This window comes from Danio rerio, chromosome 4, assembly GCF_052040795.2.
Source record: "Danio rerio strain M-AB ecotype USA chromosome 4, GRCz13ab, whole genome shotgun sequence".
Lineage (NCBI taxonomy): Eukaryota > Metazoa > Chordata > Actinopteri > Cypriniformes > Danionidae > Danio > Danio rerio.
Genome location: NC_141024.2, coordinates 52,745,001 through 52,765,956, shown reverse-complemented (window position 1 = coordinate 52,765,956; position 20,956 = coordinate 52,745,001). Strand labels below are relative to the sequence as shown.

At 38.4% G+C, this 20,956-nt stretch overlaps 2 protein-coding genes and 1 long non-coding RNA gene across 5 annotated transcripts in view; 2 read left to right on the top strand and 1 right to left on the bottom strand.

The window, feature by feature from the left end:
* Window positions 1-19,165, top strand: part of LOC137489627 (uncharacterized) — a 26,210-nt gene extending 7,045 nt beyond the window's left edge. Inside the window, exons 3-4 of one of the 3 annotated variants that reach the window (XR_015942670.1) lie at window positions 7,861-9,506; window positions 11,522-12,123. Coding sequence is in view for 2 of the 3 variants with exons in the window: in XM_087248535.1 (XP_087104661.1) it covers window positions 7,861-8,576 (716 nt within the window). In the remaining variant the exon portion in view is untranslated. Of the gene's footprint in view, window positions 1-7,860; window positions 12,124-17,367 lie in introns of those variants that run through there. The other 2 variants (XM_087248535.1, XM_088650739.1) reach the window with 2 other exon arrangements.
* LOC137491225 (uncharacterized) overlaps window positions 1-20,956 on the top strand; it is a 481,743-nt gene that overhangs the window by 305,275 nt on the left and 155,512 nt on the right. The gene's annotated exons all lie outside the window — the stretch shown is intronic.
* Window positions 18,966-20,956, bottom strand: part of LOC137490959 (uncharacterized) — a 2,952-nt gene continuing 961 nt past the window's right edge. Inside the window, exons 2-4 of the long non-coding RNA XR_015942890.1 lie at window positions 20,151-20,280; window positions 19,543-19,975; window positions 18,966-19,445 (exon numbers count right to left, since the gene is read on the bottom strand). This is a non-coding gene — a long non-coding RNA (uncharacterized LOC137490959). The remainder of the gene's footprint in view (window positions 19,446-19,542; window positions 19,976-20,150; window positions 20,281-20,956) is intronic.

Sequence of the window (20,956 nt, the reverse complement as noted above, 5' to 3'; positions counted from 1 at the left end):
TAAAGATTTTACGTTTACCGTGATAAATATCGACATCGACTTCAATGAAAAAAAAAATTATTGTGATAATTTCTTTTGGCTTATTGCCCAGCTGTACCCTCAACCCACCCGCACTCAACCAGGAAAAAGGAAATCCAAAACTAAAAGCGTATCTAGCAGTTCACCTACAGGACCACATCCCCAGGAATCCCAGTCACCACCAACTATGTCACACCGTCAGGACTTCAACCAAGGACTCCCCACTTCCTTTCAATTATCTTCTCAACTTTTCCCCCTCCTTCTCTTGGCCTCCCGCCCCTCCCTCTTGTTCTCCTAAGTCCTCATATTCCTCCAATCTCTTCTAACCCTTTCCATTCTAATATTTACGCTCCTTCTGCCCTTTATTTAAATCAACCTTTTTCCCTGCCTCCTCAACCTTTCACTTCCTGTCCTATACCCCTAAACCAACTGCCCCCCTCTCGTACAACTCATCCTATTCCCCCCTCTTTTCTTTTTACACTCCCTACAGCACACACCAGCACAGACCCAACTCAAATTTCTACCCTTCCCGCAAAAGTTTCTTCAGCATGTCCCCATTACACACTTTTCACTGCCATCACCTTTTCTGCGCCACCCAACAGTCTGGCTTTGAAACCTCCCCCTATCTCTGTAACTACAAGAAATCAGATTCTTTTAGGTGCAGACATGGACCTCATTACATTATCACCAGTTTCACCTCCCACAGAGGATTGTCAGGTGAATTGCAGCAAATTCATCTTCACTTTAAAACAGTCATCCAACACACAGTCACGCATTCTATCATTAGTTGAGTTTTCCATGGCATTCGCATGATACAAAGACGTAATTTGCTTCGTCTTCCCCCATAGTAGGTGCAAGTTAAACGACTACATGGTTGCGCTCTCCTACGGGGGTACACATTTTTACACTTACCACAAAGTATTTTCCACTAAATTTGCAATTGGGGTGACCCAATGGAATAAAGTCCGAACTGGGGGGCCGTGTGCTTTGATCTCCATAATTGGGTCTTTTTCAATCTAGCCTGCACAGTCTGCCACTCCAGTCTTCACATCACTACCTCCTGCCCTTCCATCTCTCCTTCCACTAATGCAAAACAAACCTGGATATCCACCAGTAATGTCCCACGCCCATCCAATTTCAGTATTCCTCCTCTTCTCCCTTCTTCTCTCCCATCCTCTCCTTCCAGTGACATCTGCAATAATTTAACATTGGCAGAAATCCCTGCAAATACCTCCATGTTTGTTCTTTCTGCAGTGGGTCAAACGCAAAACTAATTTCCCCAATCATTAGATCAAGCAATAAAAAATATAAAAACTACCTATCGATTCCAGTGAATATTCCTTATCTCAATTAAATGATCATGCTGATACTAATTTTTCACAGATTCCACCCAGGTGTTTCAGCCTCCCCTTTATACAACCTGTCCTAATCTAAAAACAATCTGCAAACGCAGTTGATCAGCTAATCAACAAAAAAAGAGTGATAATGATTTTATGATCGGGCTTTTCACAGCTCCGCCGTTTGACACATATCTCATTAGTCCAATAGGTGTGGCAACCCGAAAATGTTCTAGTAAAAAATGCCTCATAATTGATCTCTCTGCGCCACATAACTCTATTTTCTCCAGCATTAATAGCACTGTTCCGCTAGACGAATACTTGCTCCACTACCACAACAGAAACCAAGCCATATCCCTTATCAAAACCGCCGGCCGCAATGCCTGGCTAGCTAAAGACAACATTACATTTGCCTTTTAAGTCATGCAATCCACCCAGACTTCTAGCCCCTTTTTGGCATTCGTTGGCGCTCCAAATTCTACTTCACAGTCCGGTTAACTTTCGGCTGCAAAAGTAGCCCTAAAATTTTCTACATGCTCTCAGAAGTCATATGTTGGATACTTTCCAATAATTACAGAATTCCTTGCCTCATACACTTGTTAGATGATTTCCTCATCATTTCTTCTACGTCAACAACTCCAAACAAACATTATGCGATCACCCAAAAAATTTTTACTTACCTCGGAATTCCTTTAGCAGAGGAAAAAATCTCCGGTCCCAGCACTTCCATTGAATTCCTGGGCATTAAATTAGACTCAAAAAAAAAATCCAAGCATCTCATCCAAATATGGAAATTGACTGCATCACATCTCTTTGCCAAATCTTTCTCGAAAATCAATCATGTACCAAACGCAAACTCCTCTCCATTCTCGGTCACTTAAATTTCACCATGCACATCATCCCTTAAGGTCAACCGTTTATTACGCACATCCTTCAACTCTCCACCACAGTCCTCGGTTTTGAAGACACAATCCTTCTCACTAAACCCAATCGTGACAAAATCAGCTTATGGATTACTTTCCTTAAGCAATGGAATCGCTGTACCTTTTTCTACAGCGACTTCATAACATTACTAGTAGTTATTAAATTATTCACTGAAGCAGCCCACCTCGGTTACAGGGGATTTTACCAGGACTGTTGGTTCGTGTCATCCTGGCCCCTCAAATGCTGGAAATGCCACAAAACGAACAGTAATCTGCACTTTTCGATTTATATCCCATCGCCGCAGCCATTCTTTGGGGTGACGGGTGGTCCGCCACCAGCATTCTTATACACTGTGACAACGAGGCTACAGTACAATGCATTAATAAAGGACGCTCACACTCGCTGTCACTCATGCCCTTGTAAAGACATCTCGCTTGAATGGCAGCCACAAAACAATTTATTATAACTGCTGTTCATGTACCAGGTTGAAAAAATCGAATTGCTGACTCTGTCTTGTTTTTCTTTCAAGAAGTTTATCATCCAACACCTGTTCCTCACTATTCAGAGATGACATTGCCATAAACCACCCTTTATATCATCTCAGAGAATCCTCTATTTCTCTCATCCTTCAAGCAGTCGCCCCTAGAACTCTCCAGTCATATGTCACTGCATGGAGCTCTTTCAAACACTTTCACTCTTTGTATGAAACACCTTTTCCAGATTTTTCAATCCTCTCTATCACCTCATTCATTGCACATTTACACGTTTCAAAAAACATACAAGCTAGTTTAATTTGAAGCTACCTATGTGGGATTCAATTTTTTCACAAATTTATACATGGGTCTCAAACTCAAATTCTCAAACCACCCTCCTTATCAAAGGCATACAACCCCTACCCCATGCCAGACAACTCATTACACTCCACATCCTTTTCTAATTGCATTCACTCCCTACGCAAAGGATATATTTCCACTCATACAGCCCGCATTTTTGATGCCATGTTCACACTAGCTTTTTATCTGCATTTCTGAGATGTTCCGAACTAACGATAACATCTAATTTCAATCCCACAATCCACCCACCATATCTGATATTACCTCGCTGGATAAAGAAACTAAGCAAAGCAAAACAGATCAGCGACGCAAAGAACAATTTATTTACATTTTTGACATCCCCTCGCCCCCACACACCCATTACAAATCCTCTCAGCATTCTTACACTACAGGAGAGCCCAAGAACATAACCCCCTCGCCTCACTTTTTACTGACAAAGCTAACCATCCAGTAACATATTTTTTGGTTTAAAAACCACCCAAAAGAAGTTCTCTGCATTTCAGGCTTCCCCCAACCCGAACCATTCTCTACACACGCATTCAGGATAGGAGCAGCCACTACAGCAGCCCACAACCGCCTCTCCCAACAACAGATACAAACTCTCGGACGTTGATCCTCCAATGCCTTCAAATCATATTTTCCCCTCAGCCAATATAACATCAGAGAAGAATTCTCAGTAGCCAACACCAACACTCATGAATTTTTAAGCAGCACACATCTATCCGTTCTCCCTATTTTCCATCCTACTAGCATAGGACTTTAATTTCAATTACTTTTATTTATTAATATATATATTATATATATGTATATATATACAGTGTGGTCAATCAGTATTTGATCACCCTGTGATTTTTCAATATCTCCTACTTAGAAATCATGGAGGGGTCTAGATTTTTTACCATAGGTGCATTTCCACTTCCAGATACAGAATCTAAAAATAAAAATCCAGAAATCACTTTGGATGATTGTTTAACAATTTATTTGTAAATTAGTGTGTCAAATAAGTATTTGATCACTTACTTTTCAGCCAGATTTCTTACCCTCAAAGACCTGTTATTTTGCTTTTAAATAGTTCAGCTACACTCTGCTCAAGATTTTAATTTCATAGCACCTGTTTGAAGTTGTTATCAGTCATAAAGACACCTGTGCATTCCACAATCAGTCAAACGTCTAAGTAGCAACATAGGCAAAACCAAAGAGCTGTCAAAAGACACAAGAGACAAAATTGTAGACCTTCACAAAGCTGGAAAGGGCTATGGGACAATTGCCAAGCAGCTTAGTGAAAAAAGAACAACCGTTGGAGCAATTTTCAGAAAGTGGAAGAGGCTAATGATGACCGTCAATGTCCCTCGGACTGAGGCCCCATGGAAGATCTTTCCTTGTGGGGTATCAATGATGCTAAGAATGGTCAAGAATCAGCCCAGAACTACACAGGAGGAGCTGGTCAATGCTGTGAAGAGAGATGGAACCACCATTTCCAAGGCTACCATCAGTAATACATTAAGACGTCACGGTTTAAAATCTTGCATCGCAAGGAAGGTTCCTCTGCTTAAGTCAACCCATGTTTGAAGTTTGCCAGTGACCATCTGGAAGATCCAGAGGAGTCATGGGAGAAAGTCCTGTGGTCAGAGAAAACAAAGTAGAACTTTTTGGTCTTAACCCCATTCGTTGTGTTTGGAGGAAGAAGAATGATGAGTATCATCCCAATAAAACCATACCTACAGTGAAGCATGGGGCTGGAAGCATCATGCTCTGGGGTTGTTTTTCTGCACAGGGGACAGGACGACTGCACTTTATAAAGGAGAGGATGAACGGGGCCATGTATTGTGAAATGTTGGGCAAAAACCTTCTTCCCTCAGTCAGAGCATTAAAGATGGGTCGTGGCTGGGTCTTCCAACATGAGAATGACCCAAAGCACACAGCTATGAAAACCAAGGAGTGGCTCAGTATGAAGTATATCAAGGTTCTGGAATGGCCCAGCCAGTCACCAGACCTAAATCCAATAGAAAATCTTTAGAGGGAGCTGAAACTCTGTATTGCCCAGTGACAGCCCCAAAACCTGGCAGATCTAGAGTAGATCTGCATGGAGGAGTGGGCCAAAATCCCTCCTGCAGTGTGTGCAAACCTGGTGAAGAACTACAGGAAACGTTTGACCTTTGTAATTGTTAACAAAGGCTTCTGTACCAAATATTAAGCATTTTTGACTCAAGTGATCAAATACTTATTTGAGCCACTAATTTACAAATAAATTGTTTAAAAATCATACGATGCAGTTTCTGGATTTTTATTTTTAGATTCTGGCTCTCACATTGAGAAGGACCTATGGTGAAAATTCTAGACCCCTCCATGATTTCTAAGTAGGAGATATTGAAAAATCACAGGTTGATCAAATACTTATTGACCTCACTAAATATATATATATATATATATATATATATATATATATATATATATATATATATATATGTGTGTGTATGAGTGTGTGTGTGTATACTCCCCGCAATAATACAGCCGCAGAGGCTTAGAGGGGACACATATTGCTTCCATACGGACCACAAATTAATTACATTACATAGTAGCAGTAACAACGCTCTAGAAGCTCTACTGAGCTATACTCACCCTTTGCACTACTACACCAACATTGTAGCTTTATCTGAGCTCATACCCACATTACTATTGACCAGAACCAACGTTCCTGCAGGAGTTCACTCAACTCTTTAATATGCTGATTTTCATTCACTCATCGCACCACTGCAGCAACAGTGTCAGTCTAGCTCTCCTATCCACTTCCATCATAACATTTCTGTAAGAACACACATAACACTCCAGACACTGACTACCAATACACCTTGGCAGCCGCAGAGTCACGCTGCTGAGCCTCATTCCTCCTCTGCAACACAGCTGCAACAGTAACGCTCTGCTTGAGTTCACATACACTTCTATTTAGTAATTTACTAGTGACACACTCCCCAGCACTGCCACAGCAGTTGAAACGTCTCTCCAGAGGCGTACTTTCCTTTTATTACTGACTTTATCGCATTTCTGCAGTTGCAGAGATGCTTCGCTTAGCTTCATTCCCCTCTGCACAACTGCTGGAGGCTGCAGGAGGGATGCTCTGCTGAGCTCATATACACTTCCATTTAGCCATTCACTACTGATACACTTCCCAGCACTGCCAATGCAGTTAAAATGTCACTACGGAGGCGTATTTCCCATCCAGTATTGAATTCCATTCCACCTCTGCAGCAGCAGAGACGCTCCGCTGAGCTTCATTGCCCTCTGCATCACTGCTGCAGCAGTTACGCTCTGCCTGAACACTTCCAAATTTTCATACTGATACTCTGCTCTGCCATAGTAGTTTAAACTCCTCTGTGGATGTGTAGTTACCCTTCAATAATTCCATGATACTGACACTCGCCGCATGTGTGCAGCAGCAGAGACACTCTGCTGAACTTTATAGCTACATTTCAACACTGCCATATTGATCCTCTCTAAAAGAACTCACGCATACATGCTTCAAATCATTACATTTACCTCACTCTCCCGCCCGGTCCATGCAATTAAAACTGCCCCGGGAGCACACAAAGTTGTACATAATCTGTCTGCCAGTACACCACTACTCCACTAGCAACAACCACTCTTATCTCACCATTTACACCCACACTGGTCACATTTTTGCTTCTACAAGCAGCCAGGTATTGCATTGATCTTCATTTGCCTTTTGGGGGGGTTCTTCAAATACGAGGCTGCTGTGCCGAGCAGAGCATTTTGGGGAGTTCTCGAGACCTACCTGAACTCAGAGCTCCCCTCTCGCCCTGCAAATGGGAGGGAGCCCAGGGCTCAAGGACCTTTTGAGCTCAGGGCTCTCTCCCTGGACAGCATGTCAAACTTGCTTATAATCAATCATCAAATAAGTGTGAACTCTTGAAGTGAAGTTTATTTATAAACTATTTTTAAGAGAATCACGTGATTATGATTGAACATGGCTGGTTCTACATTACCTACGTATGATCCACCAATCAGACAATTCCTAACCCACTATAAAGAGCCAATATTTCTCACTATTGTCATCTTCAATTTAAAGAATCCCTCCTTCCAACCCCTACTCCTCCACCATTCTTTTAATTGGGTGGCACGGTGGCCCAGTGATTAACACTGTTGCCTCACAGCAAGAACGTCACCGGTTCTTGTCCTTTAACATGCCCGCTGTATTTCTGTGCGAAGTTACCGTGTTCTTCCCGTGTTCGTGTGGGTTTTTCTTGGGTTCTCCGGTTTCCTCCCAAATTCCAAAAACATACACTTACAACATACACAAGTTAATTGATCAATCTAAATTTAGCACTACAGTCAAACTCTTATCTAGCAGCATTTCTCTTTATAACAATCATTTTCCGTCATCAGCTCTTAACAAAATAGGGGGAGCACTCGAGACCTACCTGAGCTTGGAGCTCCCCTCTCGCCCTGCACACGGGAATTGAGCACAGTGCTCAAGGAACTTTTGAGCTCAGGGTTCTCTCCTGGGACAGCATGCCAAACTTGTGAACCAAAGTGTGAACTATTGAAATATCAATTGAATCTGCTTAAATATGCACACACTATTGGACTGAACAAAATATTTGATTTATTTTACGTTTAATGTGCATGAAAATTACATTGTGAAGCCAATGTTTCCAGTGTCTTTTAACTTTTCAGCTTTTGATGAGTTTTTAAGACTTAAAAAAAATTAAAATTAATGTTTTTTATTTCAGACCTTATTGAAGAGAATGAGGGGATTAAAGAGGAGAAACATCATGTCAAAATTGAGGAAAAAATTCATTTACAGACTGATGGTAGTTTGAAAAGGAGAGACAAGAATCGTTTCACTTGCACTCAGTGTGGAAAGAGTTTTGGAAGAAAAAGCGATCTTAAGATTCACATGATGATTCACACTGGAGAGAAACCATTCACATGCAATCAGTGTGGGAAGAGTTTCAACCAAACATCAAACCTTAATCGACACATGAGGATCCACACTGGAGAGAAACCATTTACTTGCACTCAGTGTGGGAAGAGTTTTAACTGCTCGTCACACCTTAATCAACACATGAGGATCCACACTGGAGAGAAACCATTTATATGCACTCAGTGTGGGAAGAGTTTCAGCCAATTATCATCCCTTAATCAACACATGATAAGCCACACTGGAGAGAAACCATTCACATGCACTCAGTGTGGGAAGAGTTTCAGCCAATTATCATCCCTTAATCAACACATGATAAGCCACACTGGAGAGAAACCATTCACATGCACTCAGTGTGGGAAGAGTTTCAACCGATTAGCAAACCTTACTGAACACATGAAGATCCACACTGATGTGAAAGAGTATATGTGCTTTGAGTGTGAGAAGACTTTTATTACAGCTCCAAAATTGAAACTGCACCAGAAAATTCACATTGGAGAGACCATACAAGTGACCATACTGTGACAAGAGGTTTAATCAGGTAACGCATCTGAAAACTCAAAAGAGAATTCACAGTGGAGAGAAATCATACAGATCTGACCAGTGTCTACTGAGTTTCGCTCATTCAGAGCAGCTTAAGAAACATATGGACAAAACATTTTACACATGACCTGAATGCAGCAAAACATTTTCTCATTTGCTCAGGATGTGTCATGTCTGAATAATGTATGAAAAGGCTGAGTGTTGGTATACTGTTTTCCAACACTCCTACACTGCAGTAGGTGGGGTTAAAAATGTGTTTGAAATTGTTTACCATAAACAATGGTGGCTGCTGATAAAGAACAGTTTCATAAACATCTGGCAAACAGCACCTCTTAAAATCTTTTTGCAAGTGATTGTACTTGTGCGGATACATCTGTACTCTTCTCTCCAGTGTATTCATGTAGCTAGTGTTGTTTTGGATTATGTTCTCTGTCTGACTCCCTGAATGAGAAACAAATCACTGGTAAGACACCACACATCAAAGAAGGTGGAGCTTCAGGACAGTTAGTTTGCAGTATACCAGGGCCTCAGGTTTAGATAGCCCATTCAATTGTCCTGTGTTGCATCCTTTTATAGTAAAGTTTCTTTATTTTTAGGTTCAAGATTCTTTCTAGTTTACTACATTTACTTTTTTGAGTAAAATGCAAAAACTTGATGAATATTTTATGATTTAGGCAGAGTGACAGGTATTAAGTTTTACAATATTAATACACTCTGTGATGATCCCAAGACCCCAGGTTGGAGTATGTGGTAAATCGTGATTGGATGCCTGCATTACTCATCAATGGCTATATAAAAGTTGTTGTGCTAGCTACCCCAGGATGCTGTGGCTACTCAGGAGTCCTCATGTCAAGACCTGCCATCTCATTGACTCTTTTACCTTATGGTTTTGTTTTGCATTACTTGTATCAAGTAGTTACAGTTTTTTAGGGTTGCTTACACACTAAAATTAAAAGTAGTACACTATTAGCAAAACCTTACACACAGGTATCAAAACATCAGCCCATATTTGCACAACTGTAAGCACATTTTCAACTTAACACTTGTTGCAAAACTCCACACACAGTGATTTGCAAAACACTAAACACACTTAACATACATTACACACTAAAATCTATCATGAAGTCACTTCATTGCAATACCAAAGCACGGACTGTCAAATTACTGCACCGTCCAACCAAGTGGTTCAACACAGTCATCAGGTGTGCAAACACTTGTTTGATTAATTGTAGACACACCAATCATGTGTTTAAGCACTATAAAATGCCAGTTTCAATGAAAACCATCAGGTCTCAATATCAACACTGGCACACACCATAAAAAAAAAAAAAACATTCAAATGAAACAAATTCATGGAGTGCCTTTAGAGCACAATTTCGAAAGGGTAAAAAGACTGTGATAATCTTTTACTGTACTGTAATACTAGATCTACACTGAACTACACAATTTTGCCTGACACTGTTCTTCAGGTAGTTTAACGAATAGATGGAGAGGAGATCCAGCATGAGTTCCTTTACGTAGATGAGGCTGGGTTCAACCTGACGAGAACACGGAGTAGAAGAAACATCATTGGCCACAGGGCTATAGTCAATGTCCCAGGGCAACGTGGGGGAAATATACAGTTACACTGTGCAGCCATTACAAAGAATGGGGTCCTCCACTGCCATGTCCATATGGGCCTTAACAACACAGCACATATACTTACATTCTTGGACCAAATGCACAACATAAAAGCAGCAAACAATTCGATCCTACGCAATACATTGTTGTCTGGGACAATGTGTCTTTCCACTGTTCTGCTCTGGTTCAGAACTGGTTTCAGCAACATCCACATTTCACTGTCCTATATCTTCCAGCATACTCTCCATTCCTCAACTCTATAGTCAAGTTTTTCTCGGCATAGTGGTGGAAGGTATATGATCTCCATCTCCAGGCTGAGGTACCCCTCATCCAAACCATGGAGGAGGCCTGTGACCAGATGGAGGTAGCAGCAATACAAGATTCTACATTCAAGACGCTTCTTTCCAAGGTGTCTTGCTAAGGACAACATTGCAATGTTGATAATTCTCATGCCAGATTCAGCTAGGCGAAGAGACGATGTCTAACTTACAGTTCACTACTTAAAGTGACATGTTACAGTACTTTAAATCCTTATGTCAACATGTTAGACATGTTTATGAATAAATGAGTTTCTTCAAGGTGCAGCATTGTTCTTGAGTATTGTTTGGTGGATTTACTTTATATTTGTACTTTGTTGATGGTAGCCTACTCTAATCATAGGGAAGTAGAAGTGCTAAAAGTGTTTTAAGTTTATCACAGCAGAGTGTAACTTGTGCAAACAGAGTATAGTAAATGTGAAAATGTGTTTCTTATGGTAAAGTGTGGTTTTTAAACAGAAGTGTATAGTTTTTACAAGAGTTTAATTATGCAAAGGATCTGTAGTGTTTTGCTAATTGGGTGTGTGGTTGTGCTAATTGTGTGTACTGTTTTGAAAACATGGGCCCTGTTTTGAAAATCGTGCTTAAGCAATCCAAAAAAACTGTAATGGTGTGTGCCAGTGTTGATATTGAGACCTGATGGTTTTCATTGAAACTGGCATTTTACAGTGCTTAAACACATGATTGGTGTGTCTACAATTAATCAAACAAGTGTTTGCACACCTGATGACTGTGTTGAACCAATTGGTTGGACGGTGCAGTGATTTGACAGTCCGTGCTTTGGTATTGCAATGAAGTGACTTCATGATAGATTTTAGTGTGTAATGTATGTTAAGTGTGTTTAGTGTTTTGCAAATCACTGTGTGTAGAGTTTTGCAACAAGTGTTAAGTTGACAATGTGCTTAGAGTTGTGCAAATATGGGCTGATGTTTTGATACTTGTGTGTAAGGTTTTGCTAATAGTGTACTACTTTTAATTTTAGTGTGTAAGCAATCCTAAAAACTGTACATGACAGCTACAGGCTGTCATGTAAGCCAACAGCTATTTGTAGTAAAAGCAGTGATTCAGATGTAAAGCATAGACACTGAGGAGACATTAAAGAACATCATAGAGTGAGTTAAAAAATGTTGTAGTTAATATTTGATGTACTTAAAAAGTGATTGAGAATTACAAATTGCATTTCTGATTGGAAAAATGCTTTAAGTTAACAAACATGTGGAGTTAAATTAGTACTATGAACTCTAAGCTATTGCAGTAAGGATTTTGAACAGTTATATCAGATGTAAGCACCATGTAGTGCTGGTGAATTAAAAACAGAAATGTTAGAGAAATTACATAATGTAAGATTTAATGTAACTAGTGAGCAAGCACTAGAATAAATTAATAAAAATAAGTGAAGCACAATCTGAAGCCAAAAAAATTATTATAAGGACATTTAACAAATATAAAATTAAGCATATTTACATATTATAAAAATTATTGAGAATTCGAAAAAATAAGTTGTTAAACAGCAAACAAAAATAAATTAATTAATGAATTAATAAAAACAAATTGGATAAAAGGAGTCTTTATTTGATGAAGGAAAAAATGGGAAAGAAAAAGAAAAGAAAAAAAAAAGATTTATTAAGTCATGAGCTAAATTCTATATATATATTAATTAAGAGGACATAGGGATGAACTTTGGGGGACTGTAGACTCGTACCTACCAGACATCTCTGAGTGTACTGGCAAATGGAAAGGCATGTGAAAAAACACAAAGAGCAAAATGGCTTTGGACACTTGAACTTTATGCCCAGGATTTACTGAGGACTGAAAAAGCTACATTTGTTCAGAGACAATACAGTTTTTTACAACGGCTATGACACTTTTTTCAATACATTTAACAAGTTTGCTAAACTCTTAACGCAGCAACACACCTAAAACACACAATTGGCAAAACAGTTAATTTCATGCTCAAAATCACACATTATAAACTAAACCTCTAAACTACTTTTCAAAATACAATAATAAACGAACACAATACACCATGTCTAACAAAACACTATAAACATGTTTCAAAATGACATAATTGTTCAAAACACTAACACATGTTCTCTTCCAACAGAAACATTTAGTCAATCAGAATACACTGACAATAAAAACACTATCATCAGCTGACATTACAGAAACTGCATTATTTTGTGTCAGCTCTGCCCTTATATTTGAAGCCTCTTTACAGTTTTGTGTTGTTGGGTTTAGTAAATGCATGCATTTTGTTTCTTTTGCTGCAGAAATTCAATATAAAAAACAACCATCTCAGAGCAGCTTTATAAAATGTACAGTTTATGTAAAAAAAAAAAATAAAAATACAGAAACAGAATTGCTGCAGTACAGACTTTATTTGCAAAAATAAACCAGAAAAAAAAAATGGAATTATAATAAAATAAAAAAAGTAATCCTCTATTCTGCCCGGTCTTCTGCATTTGGCCACATGTTCTCATCCACATCACACCTAATATCTTCTCTGGCAAGGCACCGTGGGAAGAATCTTTTGGCATGCCTTATCCACCCCTGGCAGTGTTCAGTTGTGATGTCTTGGCATGCAGCATCCATTGCATCCAGGAGGGCCATTTGGTCATGTGGACGATGGTCAAAAACCTTCCATCTTCAGGCTGAGAAAAACTCCTCAATAGGGTTGAGAAAAGGGGAGTAAGGGGCAAGGAAATGGGACATCATCCTTGGATTAGCGTCAAACCAGGCTGTGACTGCACGAGAATGGTGGAATGCCACATTGTCCAACGTGATAACATATACAGGCAAGTGGTCTTCCACCTGTCCCCTTTCCACCTCTGGCACCAGTCTTTCATGCCGGTCTTCTAAAAACAGGAGAAGGCAGTCGGTGTTGTAGGGGCCAATCTGACATTTATGCAGGAGTGCACCATTGTTGGAGATTGCGGCACACATGGTGATGTTGGCTCCTCTCTGGCCCGGCACGGTAACTGTGGCCCTTTTGCCTATTATATTCCTCCCACGGCGACGCCTTTTCGCCAAGTTGAAGCCAGCCTCATCAACATAGATTATTTCATGTGTAACTTGATTGGCCTCCAACTCCATGACTCTCTGAAAGTAATTAGACACATAGATGTACACTATGTACTAATGAACTCCAGGTTTATAGAGTAGTTTACTTTAAAACACACTGTGTATATTAGAGTAATGACTGTATTGCATAACCTTACCTGGACATATTGGTGACGGAGTTCTTTGATGCGCTCACTGTTCCTTTCAAAAGGAACTTTGTATAGATGTTTCATTCTGACTCTGTGTTTAGCTAGAGTCTGAGAAATTGAGGTTAAGCTAATTGCTGCAATATTCCCAAAGACAAAGTTGTCCTCTACAACTCTGGACTGAATTTCCTTCAGTTTTATTTCATTGTCAGCAATCACCATGTTGACAATAGCAAGTTCCTGTTCTTCATTCAGGAGCTTTCCTCTGCCCCCTGAGGGAGGTAAACGTTGAAACCTTAGAGGGACAAAATACAGATACTTTTTAGAGACCAAAGGCATACAGTTACTCTAATACAGTAAATGGTTAGTTACACTTTACTGTAGAAGAAGCAATATCCTACCTGTTGGTTTCCCTGAAAATGCGGACAATGGATGCCACTGTGTCCCGGCTGAGATTTGGCTGTACTCGTTCACCAGCCTCTCTGTATGATAGCCCGTGGTTTATGACATGATCAATAATAGTAGCTCTTATCTGATCAGTTACCCTAGCTCTGGTCCTTCTTTGAGCGCCACCACGCATTCTAACTCCTCTCCTTCTACCTTGCCCCACTCCACTCCCTCTACCTTGCCCCACTCCTCTCCCTGGTCCTTGTCCCACTCCTCTCCCTCTACCTTGTCCCACTCCTCTCCCTTGTCCTGGTACTCGTCTTCCTCTCCCTCGTGCAGGCATTCTTTCTTTCTTTCTTTCTTTCTTTCTTTCTTTCTTTGTGTTGCTGTATATTGTTCCTTTTCCACACAAGATCAGCTCAAATAGTCCTCTTTTATAACATATGATCATGTAATTGGAAAAACCTGAACACCTGAGTTTGGTTGCTAGATGGGAATCAGCTATGATTTATATATTTACATAACTGCAATAAGCTGTTTGTCATTGGTGATGGAATAAAATACCAGGAATATATTTGTGTTTCAATTGACTTTAGCCTATATAAGTTCTGTTTAGAACATGAAGTTATCTGTTCTGACATACTGTGTGAAAGCATTTGTAAATTTGACTTTAAAATTACATTGTTTTGGTCTTAGTTGTGTTTGTGTATAAAAGAAGTTTAAGCATTTTAAATTTGTGTTAACTGGATGCATTTTGTGTTAAAGCAACAAGAAATGTGTTAATTGTATAGCCCACGAAGACGGATGTTGTGCTAACTGCGTTAAGAGTTTAGCAAATTTGTTAAATGTATTGAAAAAAGTGTCATAGCCATTGTAAAAAACTGTAAAAAGAGACACTAACGAGAGACTGATGAACTGATCAAAGAGAAAAAACGCTTCACCAGAACTTTACATCAGCTGAGTCAAAGAAAGAAGCCAGCCCAGAGAGAGAGGGGGAAAAACTGTGCCCTGATATGAACGAATGTCAGGACACCACAGAAGCACCAATCTGTGAGCTGGTTGTCTCAGGTTGCGAGGGGGGATAGTCTGACAGTCCACCTCAAAGTAGCTCCTATAGTCTAAATTAAGTTCAAGCATTACAGAAGGAAAATTAAGAACAAAAGTGTAGCTACCCATTCTTGTATCAAATCAGACTCCTGTCAATTTGAGAGAAATTATTATCATGCAAATTTTAAGTAAGAAAAAGTGTTATAAGGTAATTTCAAGGTGAAACTTTAAATATTGAATGATATATTATAATGAATGTTAAAAAATTTAGGTTTAAGTTTTAATACGTTTAATCATAAAAGTCCTTAAACATAGAAGGATAAATTACAATGCAGCAGACTAACTAAAGAAAAAGAAAAAGCTTTTAATAAGGCAATAAATAAATAGGAGAATAAATAAGAATGGAATTAAGTATTTAAGTTAAAATTAAGTAAAAGAAATATCTTAGCATAATCTTATTGTAAATGGCCTAAATCAAGATTGGATATTGAAAACTGGAAAGAGATTCAAATCTAGAAAAATTATGTATAGTTAAAGAGAAGATTGAAATAACAAGTTGAAATAAAATTCATAGGACATAAGGTCAGAAAGTAACAGTTCTAAATTGCTATAAGAAAAAATGAAAGAGAAAAGTGTTTAAGAAAACAATATAAGGAATTAATAAGGAATTATAGTTAAAACAGAGCAAACAGAAATTTACGATACATACAGTAAGTTTTAGTCAGCTGATAAAAAAATGCATCAAAATTGTATGAACAACTAATTTGAGGGGAATGCCTCAGGAAATAATTATGAGCCAAAAGAAAATAACTCAAAGACAAAAAGAAATTAATATATAGCTCAGAAAATTGATTAGTAAAAGAAAGAAGTGTCAAGTTCCAACTAAATGATTGTCGTTACAGGACTGAGATGCAGATAAAATCTGCCAGCAAAGTGAGGGTTAAAATTAAATCAGATGTAGATCTGCCCAGAAAGAAAAACACTAGATGCTGAAATAGGTATAAAACTCTATCAAAAAGTGTAAAAATAGGAGCATTAATAGAAACATTTACTGTAATATACAATCTGTCCTAGACATTTCTATTTAAATTTAAAGGAGTAATAAATTATACGTAACTAATAATATTTAATTGAAGTTAATTTGATAATAAAAATAAATGGTTAATCAAGACAGATCAAAGAGGCTTAATGTTGATAATATGATTTAAGAGCAATCAATAGGAGAAGATTTTCCAGCTGAAGTTCATATTGTATGTGGAGATATGTTCTTTTGGATGGTAAATATATTAAGTGCTTATTTTCTATTGAGTTTATTTTAGGTAACTACCAGAGGAGGGTAGAAACTTGTTTGTTCTTGTGTAGGCTGATGACTAGCAAATACTGTATACACCAGAATGCAGAAGGGTCAAAATTAGGGAGAAGATCTTAGGATGGACACTGTCACAATATGTGGGTGATTGAATTATCTACAGCTTCACAAAGATCTAGTTCAATTAAAAGACTTGACTGGAGACCATTGCTCCAGACAGTGAGATATGATGACTGTTTTTGGTGTTGACTGGATAGAGAATTATTCTGTAAACAAGCACAGTTGAGAAACTATGATGAGTAGATGATTGGAGATGGTACCAGAAGCAAATTATGAAGCAGGAACAGTTATTCATTTGTGACAAAAGAAGTACTTCCAAGGATTTGAAACATCAGCAGAAATAAGTTCATAAAAGGTTTGCATTCATAAAGTAATTAAAATCAAAGTTAATAAGAAACATCATTAAATAAAATAAATAAATAAAAACATCTAAAGGAGTATGAAAAATTGTGAATAAAGCAAAAGAGAGAGTAATTGTATGCTCAATTACCAGAAATGGCTGAAAGAGATGAAGATGATCCATCAAGGCCAACGCTCAATGAAAGATGTGAAAATAATAAACTTAATGGGTTTAATGTGTTAACAAGTGCATTGGTGAATGATGGCATGGAAACTGACAGAAACAAGCATCTAACACTGCATCGCATGAACTGCTATTGGGTCGACCCTTGCAAGAAACCACATGAAACTTTGCATAAAACCTTGCATATAATCTCACCTAAACCCTTGCACATAACCTCTTGGAATGGTTTGCAAAGATGTCTAATGCAGTAGGGACTTTTATGAAGAAACAAATAATTGCCATGTGCAAACCGATATCTGTGCAGGAAACCAGAAAGGAGCCATGTGTGAGAGCAGTGATACAAGGTTCAATTGGTCCAGCTGATCGAGTCTATCTGTGGATGTTCTGGAAAAAGGAGAGAGCTCAGGAGGAAAGGACCATATCTGGATGAGGGCAAATCCAACAGCTGCCAAAGTGGATGCCATTAATGGGGTACCAATGCCTCAAAGGAGCGAAAGGAAACAACTCCAGCAAGGGAAAGCTGACCGGAAACAGAGGAGCCTGAATATTCCAAAGCTCTAAACTACTAAGTGTAACGTGTGGAAGGAGAAGTAAATCAGAACAAAGTAAAGAGTGATTCTGATAATATGCCTGAATACCACATACAGCAGTGCCACAAGTCAAGGGATGATGAATGCACAACTGCAGATTTCAAAACTCAGACTCTTAACCACACATCTCCATCAACATCTATTAAAGTCAAGTGAAGATGCTGGTAGCTTAGAAGAAGAGAAACAAGGATGACCAAAGATCAAGATCAACATTTGATGCTTTTTATGTTTGCATATTGAATTTGTTTGCATATTGCTTTTATGGTACCTATATATAATATCACTTCAGTATATTCTACATGAGTGAAAACCAGCAGCTAGGACTGAACCAACTGAATACTTATGCTTAAAACATTGTTGTCTTTGATGTGTTAAGAGAAAAAACAGAGTACAGTCTTTTACTTCCTTCAAATCAAAAGAGAGGGGAGATGTTTGGCTGGACTTCTGTCAAAGTACAGTGGCATAATCTAGTCAATTGATAACAGCTATGTGGCTTATATCAGTCACTAGATAGAGGTAATTAAGAGAACTGGATTATGAAATTGCACTTTGGGTTAAAAGACAATAATATTAAGACTAAAGTCTTAAGAGGAGGGATTAAAGAAGATTTCTATTCTCTCAGTGTGTAGTATTTTCTAAGTGTAAAGCAGTTAATTTTTTCTTCTCAAAATGTATGTAGTGTTTGCAGCAAACATGCCAGCATGTGTTAAAAATACTGTGTAATATGAGTATGCCTGCACAGAAGCAACACTAGGAGAAGGCTATTACTGAATGGCTGATTGTGTAGAATAACTGAATATGTAAAGCACTGATTATATATGTTAAATACTTGTATGAAGCTATATGTGGCAGAAGTTAGAATGAGTAACATATTATCAAGTTATTATCCTATCATAACAATGTATGTAAACCCTTAGTTCCTTTGCATAAGTTGTATCTATACTTTGCTGACATACACAGCAAAATATGGGGACCCAAAACAACTCTATGGGTGTTAATTTCAACACTTTGAAAGTGTCTCATGGGGTCCACTCAAAACAGAGTTAAATCAACACTTTCAAAAGGGTTGGCACATTGACACCGAAGTAAGGGTTAATTTTAACTCTGAGCAGAGTTAAAAATGTAACTATATTTAACACCGCCTGGTAGTAATTTTTTTACTACAATATATTGTTATTTTATTCAACTCTCTTGGGTGTAAATATGGTAAAAAGGTAAAATAGACTGTAAATTACAAAAGAAAAAACATTTTATTTGAAAACATTCACCACTTCAACAATTCATTCAGTTTTTAAAATGCAACAATGTCAAATATGCTTTAAATGTTTTATTAGTACAGACAGTATCAACAAAATATGTATGACCAGTGCTCAAAAAGGCTGTTTCAGTCCTTTGGTCCAAACTTGATGTGTTATCAGAGCAATTTGAAAGTTCAATATAGCGTCACTCATAGTTTTCTCTGAACTCATAGTTTTCTTCTGAACTCATAATTTTCTTGTAAAATTACATTTTAAACAACTTGGTGTGCAAATCTTTCACTTCTGGTGTTTCCTTGGTCCTCCATATCAAACACAGCAGTTTAAATGAAGGTATAAATGCTGTAAACTTGTGTGAAAACAAACTGGAGCTAGGAAATCTCATCAAGCATGTCCTGTGAATGAAGTGCTTCCCAGCCACAGGATGACCTTTTTATCCATGACGATGTAGTAGCTGCTGATCGCTCGTCTGGTGGTTCCTGATGCACGGATATAGGGTGATGCTCATCTAAGAACTCTTCAAGACTCCAGCATGACTAAGAAAAATGTTTGAAAACAAATTGCAATCAAATTCTATAATATATATAAAAGAACATTTAAAGTAAATAAAACATTCAAGAAATCTAAACCCACCTTTTGAAAATCTTCATCATGATCCACAACTTGACTCTCCCAGCTGGTTGAGGTGACAGGATATGGAAAAGTAGAAAAAACACATACATCACTGTTGGATCTCCAAAAACAATTAGGTTAACCACTATGACTAGAACTGGAAAAACAGGCAGCTGTCTGTCCAGAATCCTGAATTTAACACAACACTTGGAGCAAAATTTAGAGGAGCTTAAAATCTTTTATATCATTTAGTGATGCTGACTTCCCCAAAATATTGGCCACAGTGTAAAAAATATTCATAAACTTCATAAACAACAGTTTTCTGTAAGCGTGTGCGTGCGTGCGTGCGTGCGTGCGTGTTTCTTTACCAGATTCAACATGTTAGGCCCTTTCAGGTCCAGTATTGACGCCACCTTTCCTGGAGTCTAGCAGATGTTTCAGGTCCAAATATTATCTAAAATATTAGGATAAGCAGAAGAGGAAAAGTGCAAAGTAAAGAGCAAAACATTATTTAAGTAACAGTTCACCTACAATACAAAACTTATCACCTTCATGTCATTTGTTATTCTCTAATGCTCTAATACCCTCTCAGCTTATGTGAAACAAATACAGAACTTTATCAAACATACCTTCATTATTATTATTACCACATATGACCAAGAAGGTGTGCTTGGTCATTTCACCAACTCTGGAAATACACCATCCATCTCTAATCAGCCACCGTCACAGGGTCTTGTGTTATTGTATAGAGAACTGTGGCTGTTAAAAAAACAACAAAAAAATTAGTATCCACACATATGCATAACATTCAGATAAAAAGGAGAGATGAACATCACAAAGTATGCCTCACACTTTTTCAGAAATCTTTTGATTCAGATGTTGATTATTGATAATAAATCTACAAATCAAACCTGTATCATCATTAGGCTGCTCAAATATGAATCAGTTGATTAATTTTACAGACAGGTGGCTGTTTACAACACACTAAATTGTCTTTAATAAAACGGAAATGTTGTGTACAGTGCATGCTAAGTTTAGCCTATAGTTTTAAGCACAATATCAAGCGGGAGAAAAAGCTTGACTAAGATGTTCCTGACTACATAAATAGCCTAACTTACTAACGTCAGACATCGCGAGTTGGGAAAAGTAATTTTCGGGGGATACAGAGTTGATTTGCGGGAGGTAGCGGGAGAGATGAGTAACTAAAGAGCATGGGATGAGTTGCGCGCGACGTACCTAAAGAGCGGTGGGGGTGACTTGCGCGCGACGTACCTGAAGAGCTGGGAGGGATGCGGTGGAGAGGGGTGTGCAAAGTGTTTAATGACCGGGCGGGAGACGCGCGATTTCCGAGAGATTATCATTCATTTGCGGGCATCTACTTGGGCATCTGGGAGTCTCTGTGCATTTGCGGGATAACGTTAACGTTAGTCCCGCA